This window comes from Sesamum indicum, linkage group LG1 (genome assembly GCF_026168435.1).
Source record: "Sesamum indicum cultivar Baizhima isolate 11 linkage group LG1, ASM2616843v1, whole genome shotgun sequence".
NCBI classification, from domain to species: Eukaryota; Viridiplantae; Streptophyta; class Magnoliopsida; order Lamiales; family Pedaliaceae; genus Sesamum; species Sesamum indicum.
Window position 1 is genome coordinate 190,054 of NC_142657.1, and position 12,027 is coordinate 202,080.

A 12,027-nucleotide genomic window follows, 5' to 3' on the forward strand; every position below is an offset into this window, starting at 1 on the left:
TATATATATATAAGAAGTAAAAAACACCAGAAAAACTTACCAAATTTCTCATTCATCAATGGTTACTTTCTATCCAATTGCCGTAGCTTGAAAATAATATTTCATTACAATTACCCCTTGACTTTATATATTAAATTTACCCCCTTACAAGTATAAAAATATTATTACGAGAATGTTGAATGAGGAGTAAAAATTGAAATTTTGTGTAATTGTTTTTGTTGACGTCAATATTTTTTATTTAAAACTTTAATAAAAGGGGGTTAGTTACAGTTTGTAACTAGATAATTTTTAAAGAGGGTTTAAGTGTAATTTTATAACTTTTTTGAGAGAAAATATAATTTTATATTTTTAGAGAGGGCTTAAATATAATTAACCCTAAAACGAATTGAAGTGTTTGATATAATTAATAAAACAAACACATGAAACGTAGGTGTTATGTTGTTTAAATAAAATTGATGTTTTTGTGGTATGTTTATTTATGAGTTGTAAGAAGAGGCCATAACCATAAATAAATACAATTGAGTTTTATCCTTTAGAAGAGTACGTACAAAAGTAAGGTGCGATTATGAGTTGAATATATCATTATGTATTTATATATATATATATATATATATAATTTTCATTTCATTTTATATAAAAATTTACTTACCGAATATGAAAATCGATCTTTACTATTTTGCAATTGTTAGTTTAACTTAAATTAAGATATGTGGTGGATATATTCCTCCTTAATTACCCCACAAAATATCTTTGACAATCAACATTATGCAATATTCCAACATAATAGAATAGATATGGAATTGGAAGGTAAAAAAACATAATAGATATATAGAAAAGATGCCTTGATTGTTGCATTATTACATTACATGGAGTCACAAGATAAGATGAGTAGATCATATATATTGCAATATATGAGAAAATTCTTCTTGTTCACCACCAAAGCTGATATCAAATTGATGGAGAAATCCAAAGCCACAAAGGCCGGCAACCCAACCATCGATTGCTCAAACCCACGACACCAAGGGACACACGGTCACCAAGACACCATCAAACTTTCCATTATTTCTAAATTGTATCTCATACTTTCCATTATTTCTAAATTGCACCCCAATGTTATTAGTAATTATGTACTTGTAACAGTAATGCAACAATTTTGATGCAGAAGAAAAAGAGGAGGGGAGAAAGAAGAAGATGAGATGGGAGAATTCCAATCAATTGAAAGCAACAACAAATTTCTCCAAGCTTTTCATTGGCTCGTTCCGGCGAGAGATGGCTTCAGGTTCAGCTTGATAGGGCTACGCCCACCTACGCTTTGTTCAGTAGTTGTCCTGTGTCTTCTTGCCGAACAAGTATCCGTTCGCCAAAGCAAAGTCCTTTTTCTCCAAATTCCTAACTTTCAATTCTTGCCCTAATCCACTCAAAACGCTGTCGTTTGCCCCCTTCTTATCAATTTTGCCCCAAATTTCAGCTGCTTCATTGATCATGCGGTCACTACCAATCTTCTCCATTGAACGATGCTCTTTTAAAGGCGCATTTCCTTCTAAAATCGTGACATTCCCTCCTCCTCTTTTTCCTCCTTGTCCCCAAGGATCAAATCCTGGGAATTTGCTACATTCAAATGATAATCCTCCCAGGTAGTTTGATCAGGTGAAGAATGAGACCATTTTGATAAGGACCTGGGATACTCCAACATGGTTTCTAAGTACCAATCTTCTGGCTAAAATTGTGATTGGGTAAATCTTAAAGACCTCATCTTCAAACTCTTCCAAGTCCACTGAGGGAAAATACTTGGATCCAATTTTCTTCTTCAAGAGAGAAACATGAAAGACTGGACGAATTTTAGATACAGGAGGAAGTGCAAGAAAGTAGGGCACTTTACCAATTCTTTGAATCACCTTATAAGGTCTTTGGATCACCTTGTAAAGTCCAAAATACTTCACAGACAGCTTTAACTGCCTTCTGAGAGCCACCGTGGTTTGTCTCTATAGTAGTTCAAGAAATACTTCATCGCCAACCTCAAACTCCCTTTCTGACCTCTTTCTATCCTGTATGAGTTGTCATCTCTGTTAGGCTTGCTGCATATTCTCCTTCAGTAGTTGTATCATTTTGATTATGGTCTGCATCAATTCCTCTATATCAGCATGATGACTCTGCAGATAAGGTCCAATAGAGTTGATTTGGAGGATAGCCATAGAAAGCCTGAAAAGGAGTAGCTTTCAAGCTTGAATGGAAGTTGTTATTAAACCAAAACTCAGCAAGAGTAATCTACTGTGACCATCTTTTTGGCTGTTGATGGCACATGCATCTCAAATCATTTTCTAAACATTGATTGACCCTCTTTCTTTGACCATCACTTTGAGGTGATGTGCAGAGAACATATCCAGTGATAACCCAATTAAACTGAACAACGCTCTGCAGAATTTACTTGTGAACACCTTGTGTCTGTTAGTTGCAATGCTAACTGGAAGCCCATGTAGCTTATAGATATCATCAATTAAGATATTTGCAATATTAATTGCAGTATAAGGATGCTTGAGAGGCAAGAAATGTGAGTACTTTGTTAATCTGTCAAAAATCACTAGGATAGAATCTTTTCCTTCAGATTTTGGTAATTTCTCAATAAAATTCATAGAAATACAGGACCAAGCCTGTTCAGGGAATGGGGAGTGGCTACAATAAACCTGGGTAAGCACTGTTTTCATGCTTGAACCTTTGGCATATTTCATATTCCTTTACCTAGGTGTGGACCTCCTCCTTAAGATTGAGCCAGTAAAATAACAACTTTAGTCTCTAATAGGTACCATTAAGTCTAGAGTGCCCTCCCAATGCTAAGTCATGCATTGCCTTAACGATCTTTTCTCTGGTTCCTCCATAACTACCAAAACACAGTTTATTGCCTCTCCTCAGTATCCCTGATTCATATCTATATTCAGGATGGGATTGGGCATTCAAAATCTGAGCTTGTATAATGGCTTGAAGTAGTGTGCTCCTTCATAACTAGCTTGCAATTTTTGCACCAGGAGAGGTAATTGTGTAAAGATAGCATAGGACTGAGCCTTTACCAATCCATGCTCTACTCTTGATAATGCATCAGCTACCCTATTGTCATTCCCCTTCTTATAGTGAACTTCATAACTAAGCCCAGTAACTTAGTTATCCACTTGTTGTAAAATTAAATCCGCTCTTTGATCCAGTATATGTTTGAGACTTTTCTGATCAGTTTTGATGATGAAATGCTTGCCTGTAAGTAATGTTTCCACTTAGTAACAGCAAGTAATAGGGCCAGAAACTCCTTTTTTCATAAGTGGATAACTTCAAATTCTTTGCTGCCAAAGCCCTACTCAAATATGCAATTCGTCTACCCTTGTGCATTAGTATAGCCTTAATGCCTTTCCCACAAGCATTTGTCTCGACCACCAATAGTTTAGTGAAATTAGGTAAAGCTAGCAGAGGTGCAGTAGACATTACGTCCTTCAGTTGTTTAAATGAATTTTCAGCTTCATCATTCCATAGAAATCTATCCTTCTTCAGCAAAGAGGTTAGGGGTTTGCTGATGAGATCATACCCCTTAATGAACCTTTTGTATTACCCTGTTAGCCCGGAACCCTCTCAATGCCTTGACTGCAGTGGGAATAGGCCAATTTTTCATACATTACACCTTTTGAGGATCAGTAGCCACCCCTTCAATTGAGATAAGATGGCAGAGATACTCCACTTGTTGCTGTGCAAAGGGGCACTTGCTTCTTTTTGCATATAGTTTGTGTGTTCTCAATAATTCCAACACACTTCTCAAATGTTGCATTGATCACCCATCCTTTGCTGTAAATTAAGATGTCATCAAAGAAAATCAGTATAAATTTTCTAAGGAATGGATCAAATACTTGGTTCGTCAAGGCTTGAAATGTTGATGGTGCATTGCATAACCTATAGGGCATAACTAAGAATTCATAGTACCCACTATGAGTAATGGAACTAGTTTTGGATGTATCTTCCTTCCTCATTGTTATTTGGAAGTAACTGGATCTCAAGTCCATCTTTGAGAAGTATTTATCCCCATTTAACTCATCTATAACACGAATAGTAAAATTATGTTTGACAGTGAGTCTAATAAGGTGTCTGTAGTCCACACATAACCTCCACCCTTCACCCTTCTTATTGACAAGTAATACTGGTGAAGAAAATGAACTTTGGTTGCTCTAATAATCCCACTATTCAGCATTTCTCTCACAATGTTTTAAATTTCAGTCTTCTGCACATATGCATCCCCGTAAGGTGCTGTTTTCTGGGAATAGCATCAGGTATCAACTCAATCTTGTGCGCTATGGGTCTTTCAGGAGGAAGAGACTGTGGTTCTTGGAATACATCCTTGAATTATTGGAGCAATCCAGAGATCATTGGATTTCTCCACCCCCTTGTTAGTTGAGAATAACTGATCAAACTACTATAGGTCCTTCTTCCCAAAAGTCTACTTAAAGAATCTATTGTCATGATCTTGAAATCATTTTTCTGTGCCAGGGTTCTCAAGATCACCTTCCTTCCCTTTGGCTTATATTAACTGGTGGAAGTCGGACTCAACTGGATCATGAGCCCTAACCAATCACAACCCAATTTAAAATCACACCCTCTCCAACTTCAATGCTCTGATTGGGTAGTAGAACTGATAGCCTTGTATCTCCTGTTGGAGCTCTGGACAGAGAACCTTGCTCAGAAATTTGTATCCATCAGCTACACTCACAATCATTGGTGTGGTGTTTTCAGTCTTGATGCCCAGGGCTTTTATCATTTTCTCACCTATGAAACTATGAGTATTGCCACTGTCAATAAGAAAGTGAATCTCCTTACCATTCATCAAACCCTTAACCCTCAATGTTCCATCGCTAATGCTTCCACACATTGCATTTAGGGAGACAGTGATGTCCTTTAGTTCCATTTCCTCTATTTGTTCCTCCCCCTACCCAGTATTCTCCTCATATGCCTTGACTTCTTCCTCATTCATTAACATGTAAAAATACCTCATCTTGCACTTATGCCCAGGTACAAAGACCTTATCACAGTTGTAACACAAATTCTTCTCCTTTCTTGCTCTATTTTCTGCCTCAGTGAGAAGTCTCCTGTGTTGACTGTTTTCATTTCTAGTCTTATAAGGTCTGAAAGAAGGCTTGTAAGTTGGGGCTTTGTTTAGGGTTTTGTATGTAGGTTTCATTTGGATACTTTTGGGGTTGCTGTGTTTTCTTGAGGATGGCATTTACAATGGCTTCCTGCTTCCTAGCAAGCACAATGGCCTGGTTCAAGATGGTAGATTTTATCGTAGCAACATACCCTTTTATCTCCTCCTTTAGACCACTAATAAATTTCATCATGATGAATTCTTCACCTAAGTTTTTGTTGAATATAAGCATTTGTGCCTCTAACCTCAAATCTCTCCAAATAAGCATTCAAGTGGTTTCCTAATGAAGTTTGTTGAGATACCGCTCTTTCATAGTCCAAATCCTCAAATCTTTCTAACACAACCACACTCAATTCTGTCCATGAGGGTACTCCTCTCTTCTCAACATGCCCCTGGTACAGAGTTCAGCCTGGGAACTTTTTAATCCTCAGGAATAGGGATCATCTGGAAATACCTAGTACATCTTCTGATCCAAGCTCTTACATCCTCTCCATTAAAGAGGGAAAACACCATCCTGTGAAGAGCATTATAACTTCCAAAGTTAGATGGATTTGTATGCTCATTTCCAATTGAATGATGTGCAGTCACAAGAGAAGAAAACCCTCTTTTCATAGATGCAATAAATCCTCCCAGTATTGGTTTATTTTTGTTGTATTGCTGTAGCTGCTCCACCACACTCTGAAGTTGTTGCTGAACTGTAACAAGAGCTTGCTCCACGTTCGTAACTGCAGCTTGCAGGCCATCTTGTGCCTCTGTTAGCTGATCCAAATGAGCATGTGTTTGCTCTTCTCCTGCCTGTCTTCTTGCTCTTTCATCAATCAGTAAGAGGTCTGTTTTTTCCTGAGCTTCTTGAAGCTCTTTCAATCTAGTGCCATTTACCATTGTTATGTTTTTAAGGTCTAAGGATTGTTTGGCTCTGATGCCAAATGCAACAGTAATGTAACAGTTCTGATGTAGAAGAAAAAGAGGACTAGAGGAAGAAGAAGATGAAATGGGAGAATTCCAGAAACTTAATAAAATTTTCATTGAAGAAAACCAACCGAACATCCTTCCTACTTTAAGAACAACACCCTGGAAAATTAAAAGAAATTATAATTTTGCTAATTAATTGAAAGCAACAACAAATTTCTCCAATCCCTTCATTGGCTCGTTCCTGCAAGAGATGGCTCCAGGTTCAACTTAATACGGCAGTGCCCACCTACGATCAACAGTTGTTGCATATCTTCTTGTTGGACAAGTATCCATTCCCAAAGCGCAGTCGTTTTACTCCAAATCCTTAACCTTCAATTCTTACCCCTAATCCACTCCAAATGCCATCGTTTGCCCCCATCTTATCAATTTTGCCCCCAATTTCAGTTGTTACCTTGATCGTGCGGTTGCCATCAATCTTCTCCATTGAACGGTGCTCTTTTAAAGCCGCATTCCTTCTAAAATCGTGACAGTACCCACAGACGGCACATCACATGGGTTCTTGTGTGTTCATGTGGACGCCTCTGCTATTATTGCAAATATATAGTAGTAGCTTCGAATTGATGATGGTAAGTCAATGATTTTTGGTTATATTTATCTTATTAACTGTTGGTATAGATTTTAGTCCAGACAGCAGCACAAGACCAAAAGATTGGTGTTTGGTCTTAGATGAAAAAAGTTTATTTCAATAATTTCAATGTCAAATATTACTAAGATGAAATGCCTTCAAACTCCTTTCAGTAATCAAATCAACTCTACTACTGTTTCACATCATGCCTCTCTAACTTTACATTCCTAATATATAGGATGTGGGAAACATTGAACCCCTTTATCCTACACCATTACAAAATTCATCAAAGTTACTTGCTGCCTCTTTCTATCTCTTTCTAGTATTATGAATCACATTTAGTCGCCCTCTGGAGATAGAATTTTGGTCGTCTCTAGCTCACGATCTCTATTAATGTAACTGCAGCAAACACAAGGAACAGAGTACCACCAATGTACGCGATTGCCTGTTCAATACACAAAACAAAAACCAACTTTAATTTATCGCCAGAAAAAAAGAATTTTGGAATTCGTAAATACGGCATTATTATTAGTGTTTCCAGCATTGACATGTTATAGTAAATACCATGGTGAATCCATTGCATTATGAAGAAACCGTGATGCATTCTTCATGATCAACATATATTATTCATGTCAATATTTGCAGGAGAAGAAAATGTAATTAGCCTTCCTGGCACTGGTTGATTCTCAAATTGTAATACTAACCTTCTCAGAGAGGTATGTCCCCAGGAAAGAGCCACCCAGAACAGCAAGCTGCAAATGCATGTGGTATTATATAGGCTCGGTAAGCTAAATGAGTCGAGAACGTAGCCTAGAATTTTACCAATGTTGCTACTCCATGACCAGCGAGTGCTCCTGCAATGACTCCAAGAGGTGACGAGGCCGCAGCAAGTGCTGATAGAAATAGTATTCCATTAGTGCTATTGTATGAAATAATACCGCTTTCACCTTAACAAAAATAGCTCTCTGTTTATGAACTTGAGTTAATATTGACGCAAATGCTGCAATATCTAGCATGGAGTCCAATGTATAGCAGGATAAAATGTTTGTACATCTGATATCATTCAAGATGAATTTCTTGTATTACTCAGATAATTGCTTATTCGACTCCTTTCGGAGTTTGATGTTGATCCTGACAATGTATTTTTGCATTCACACTCGAAAAGCAGTTTCAGTTACTTGTTCTACTCTTAAGTGAAGCCACGGAAAGATCTTTAAACATGACAAGTTAAAAGGTCTATCTTTGGGCTGCACATGGAAGTCTCAGTCACCTCAAGGACCACTTAGGTGGTGAGAAACAGGTAAAAGTTTAAATCTCTATCCCCGAATTAAATATTACTTTATGAAGCATTCAACTCACCTATCGTAGAGAAAAAAGACTTATCACCCCATTCAGCGACAAAAACTAACAGAAACGTGCTAAACACTGTGTTAGCAGCAGCCAGAATACCGGCACCAGATCCTGAAAGTTCTGAAACTGCCAGCTCTGCCTGGATAAACCAAACATTTGTAAGTTCCAAATGTATCTTTATACTTTCTCCACTGAAATATTCAGATAGCAAAGGGAGGTTGCCGTGAAATGTACTCCATGAAATTTCATACCTCCTTCTGTTCTTCTTCTGCTTTTAGGCCATCACTGGAGGAGGCTTCAAGCAAGGATGAAACACCAAAATATACCTGTAACCGGTTCAAGTTGCATAAAAGTGAGTGAGTGACGATCACGTAGCACAGTGTTAATTGTTGCATTGACAATTTCTCACCAGGAGGCAAACTGCAGCAAGATCATCAATAGGCAAATCTGCATTCCCAAATCTGATGAAATCATTTAAAATGTTAAATTGTATCATTTTGGTCCTTGAGCTTAAATACCCTCCAAATGAATCAAAAAAAAAAAAAAAATTGAAGCCCTGTGCTGGTAATCAGCAAGTTACAAAAGTTGTGACACATGTGTCCAGTTACATATACAAATCCATTTAGTCCCAAAGGTGAACGGAAGATATCCAGAAAAGGCCCTATGTTGGATTTAAGAATTTCGTATAGTTAATACTCCTAATATTACACATATGACAACATAATTACAAATAGAAGCGAACCTGAATGGAAGGATATCATCAACATAGTGAAAAGTTCGTCCAAGAATAACAGAGATAATCGTCATTACCCTGCTCACATTACAAGACATCAATTAGTTCAGTAGAAGATGGTTGAGTTCAGGACAACTACGTAACATACTCCATGCTGAAACTCTTAAGGCAAGACAACTATTAATAGCTGATCTTTGAATATAGTCGTTCGAAGACTTCTGTTTCAGAGGTTGGCAATGGAAGTTTTTTTCATCTAGTGAGACAATGTCATAACATAATCCAGAAGGTCATAAGCACAACCTTCATGATTTAGCTCATCACTTCCTTATCATAACCATTCATGCAACTTAAAGCTTAGAATATTGAATTTCTTTCACTAAAAATCCATGAAAACTAGTCGCACAAATAGGATGAAAGCATTAACCATAGGGGATTCCATCCTCCCCCCATCACCGTCGCAGAAAACAACAGGTGAAAGAGAAAAGGACATGAAAACTGTGAGGGCGATTCAACTTACATTGGGAAAATTACAAAGATCATCTCGGTCTAAATCCAAATTAACTTACGCTAGTGCCCCAAAAGTCCCAACGAAAGTGACAGCAGCAGAGTTCCTAGCAGCTAGAAGTGCCTGCACAGAAGATTAACTAAGCCAATGTTCATCTTACTATAGATTATATTCTGAAAATATGATTACCACCAAACGCAACATGTCAGTAAACAATTGACCTGAGAAGAAAATTTGCCCTACCATTTACTTTTGGAGAAATAGGAGAGAAGTTGCAAATGTTTCTAGTCAAGCAGTACAAGGTATCATTTCAACTGATAATTTCATTCTCAACACTAATGATGAAATGCAGGCTTAATTTGTATATCAAAATGGATAATTTTTTTGCAAGAGAGAACGTCAGATCTCAATATGAGGTGTGCAATGACAGGAAATATCTGAACACAATGGCATCCATAACTGCTCATTACTACTGGCTTACCGCAATGAAGAAGGTTTTATCGCCAAGTTCGGAAAAAAATATCAACAAGAATGCCTGCAAGTAAGGAGCAACACATGTAGTTAACTTTATGGAATATTCATCTAAGCAGCTGAAATCTCAGTATTCATTCAGACTGAAGATAAAAAAATCAAAATAAAGGGTAAATGCAGCAGAACTGCTAATAGAAAAAGATTTGGTGCACAGTTAAATCACGACTTGCTTCCTTAGAACATAGCACCAATAGAGTTCTATGAAGCTTGTGAAATGATTAAGAGCAAAGACAGAACTGTGACATCCTGAGCTTTGTGAAACACAAAATTTTTCAAGCTAGTTAGAGTCTAAAATAAGAAAAGTGTCTAGAGCAATGTAGAATTCAATCATGGCATAGAAGTTACAGGGAGAATTTCCTAACTGAAGCAAAACCTGTGCTAATATCGCTGAGATCCCCTAAAAAGGAAAAGGATTGCAGGCTGCTAGCAGTATCTGTACCGGCAAGTGCTTGCTCAGTACTTTGAAGAGTGAACAATCCACACATCATCAAGAGTTTAAGATAATTAAGTGATGGAGCATTTAGCACTCCACAACGTAATGATATCACACTTTTCTCAATTGGCTTATTCAACAGCGTAAATTTTCCATGATAGCTGCAAATTTCACTGGTATGAGGCAACAGTGTGAAGTTGTAACGTTTATCCTCTGTAGTCATAAGCTCCTGCGAAAAAACAATGCGTTTGAGATAACTGGAAAAACAGTTTTAGATGATGGAAGCCTACAGATTTTATCAAACATTAACTTAATGGCCACAGAATAACATTATCTGTTATGAAAGCATTAAATACTGAGATTACTGTGGGCATGAGGGTTTAATCAACCTTCTCTGATGCCATAACCGTGAAAGATGAGATCTGAGAACCATATGAAGACTTTCCAGCAAAAATCTTCCCTACAAATAAAGACAAATTGGCTAAACTCACCATCAACCAAGAAGAAAAGGTAAGATCATCTTACGGGGAACAAGAGAAAAGAATCTCATACAGCCTTGAATTTTAGTGAGGAAAATTCTGAGAAAAATGTTTTTCCTCACTTCAATTAATAGTAATTTGGTGCTTTATTTTATGATAGTAAAATAAAAAAAAATATGTTACAAACAACCACATTTTACAGAGATTTCACAGGGTTCTTCCAATTTTGTAAGCTGGTAGAATCATCTAAACCATGAGTAGTTATCATCACGACAAACTCCTGCAGATCTCACTACTTGAGCATTATCAAGAATCTCAACTTTTGCGGACACATACACACATTATACCAGCATTTGAGTTGACACCCAAAAAACAAACCAAATTCTCTACTTTATCCCAGTTCCGTTCACTGATAGATTACACCAAGCAATTACTAGTGCACCCATTTACCAAAGTCTGATCAAACACACATTTCATTATGAATTCACACAGAACACTAATCTTTTGCAAAAAAAAAATCATTACTGAATTTCTATATTCTTTTAGCAACAGAATTACAGGAACTCACATACGCAAACTGCAAAAAAAGAAAGAAAAAAACAAGAAAAGAGAAGCAAAATTACTTGATAACTGGAAGTGTGGAGTGAAGAAGAAAGGGAAACCGGGATTTTTCCTGTGATCAGCATGACAGCTCCAGGGAACAGTAGTGAAGCGAGCCCCGGAGAGAGCACAAACCATTATTTCTCTAATAAATTGAAAATGGCCTAAGAAGACACTTATTACTATTTTCTTGGAGAGAAGAAGAAAGGTAGTAGAGATATGGTTGTGAACATGCAACAATATACTATATATCTGCAGATTATGGAGTGCAACGATGAAGTAGTAAATTTGTGAATGTGAGGTGATAACATTGATATGGCAGATGATATATACGTGTGGTGGTGGAAACAGCTGAATCGCATGCTGATTTGGCATGTCCGCAATTGCTTCTTCATGAATTAATTTACTGGAAAAGAAGGGCCTTCCTCGCCTCACCTTACATTTTCTTTTGAGTGGATGCAATTTCTCTTTAGGAATTTTTTGGACTAGGGGAAATTGAAGTAGTAGTTTGTACATAACAGTTTTTGTTGGGCCAATGTTCCTTAAGTTGTTGGGCTTATTAAATTTTTTCAGAAAATCATGCCCAAAACCATAGATGCTGCTCCTCATGTATTTATTTATCACTCACAGTTGAGGTTGTCTTACATGCAATTTTCGGTTGTTCTTTTAGGATCATTCTAAGTTGCTTGTTC

General features: G+C 37.1%; 1 protein-coding gene and 1 long non-coding RNA gene across 3 annotated transcripts; one reads left to right on the plus strand and one right to left on the minus strand.

Moving 5' to 3' along the window:
* The first annotated feature begins 950 nt into the window (after positions 1–950).
* On the plus strand, positions 951–7,868 carry LOC148789295 (uncharacterized). Its single transcript, XR_016064663.1, has 3 exons — positions 951–1,072; positions 1,163–6,705; positions 7,350–7,868. It is a non-coding gene; the product is annotated as an uncharacterized LOC148789295 (long non-coding RNA).
* Positions 6,168–11,944, minus strand: LOC105177445 (protein PAM71, chloroplastic). 2 transcript variants are annotated; one of them, XM_011100980.3, is made up of 12 exons: positions 11,359–11,944; positions 10,646–10,716; positions 10,186–10,485; positions 9,774–9,827; positions 9,354–9,415; positions 8,797–8,865; positions 8,464–8,515; positions 8,306–8,380; positions 8,064–8,193; positions 7,527–7,597; positions 7,409–7,456; positions 6,168–7,149 (listed from the first exon to the last, which is right to left on the minus strand). In XM_011100980.3, exons 1-12 carry the CDS (start codon positions 11,942–11,944, stop codon positions 7,078–7,080), a joined length of 1,590 nt encoding a protein of 529 aa, XP_011099282.1. In that variant the 3' UTR covers positions 6,168–7,077. The 2 variants fall into 2 exon arrangements, with proteins under 2 accessions (XP_011099282.1, XP_011100045.1); XM_011101743.3 differs by lacking the exon at positions 10,646–10,716 and having other exon boundaries at positions 11,359–11,938.
* Between the last annotated feature and the right edge of the window lie 83 nt (positions 11,945–12,027).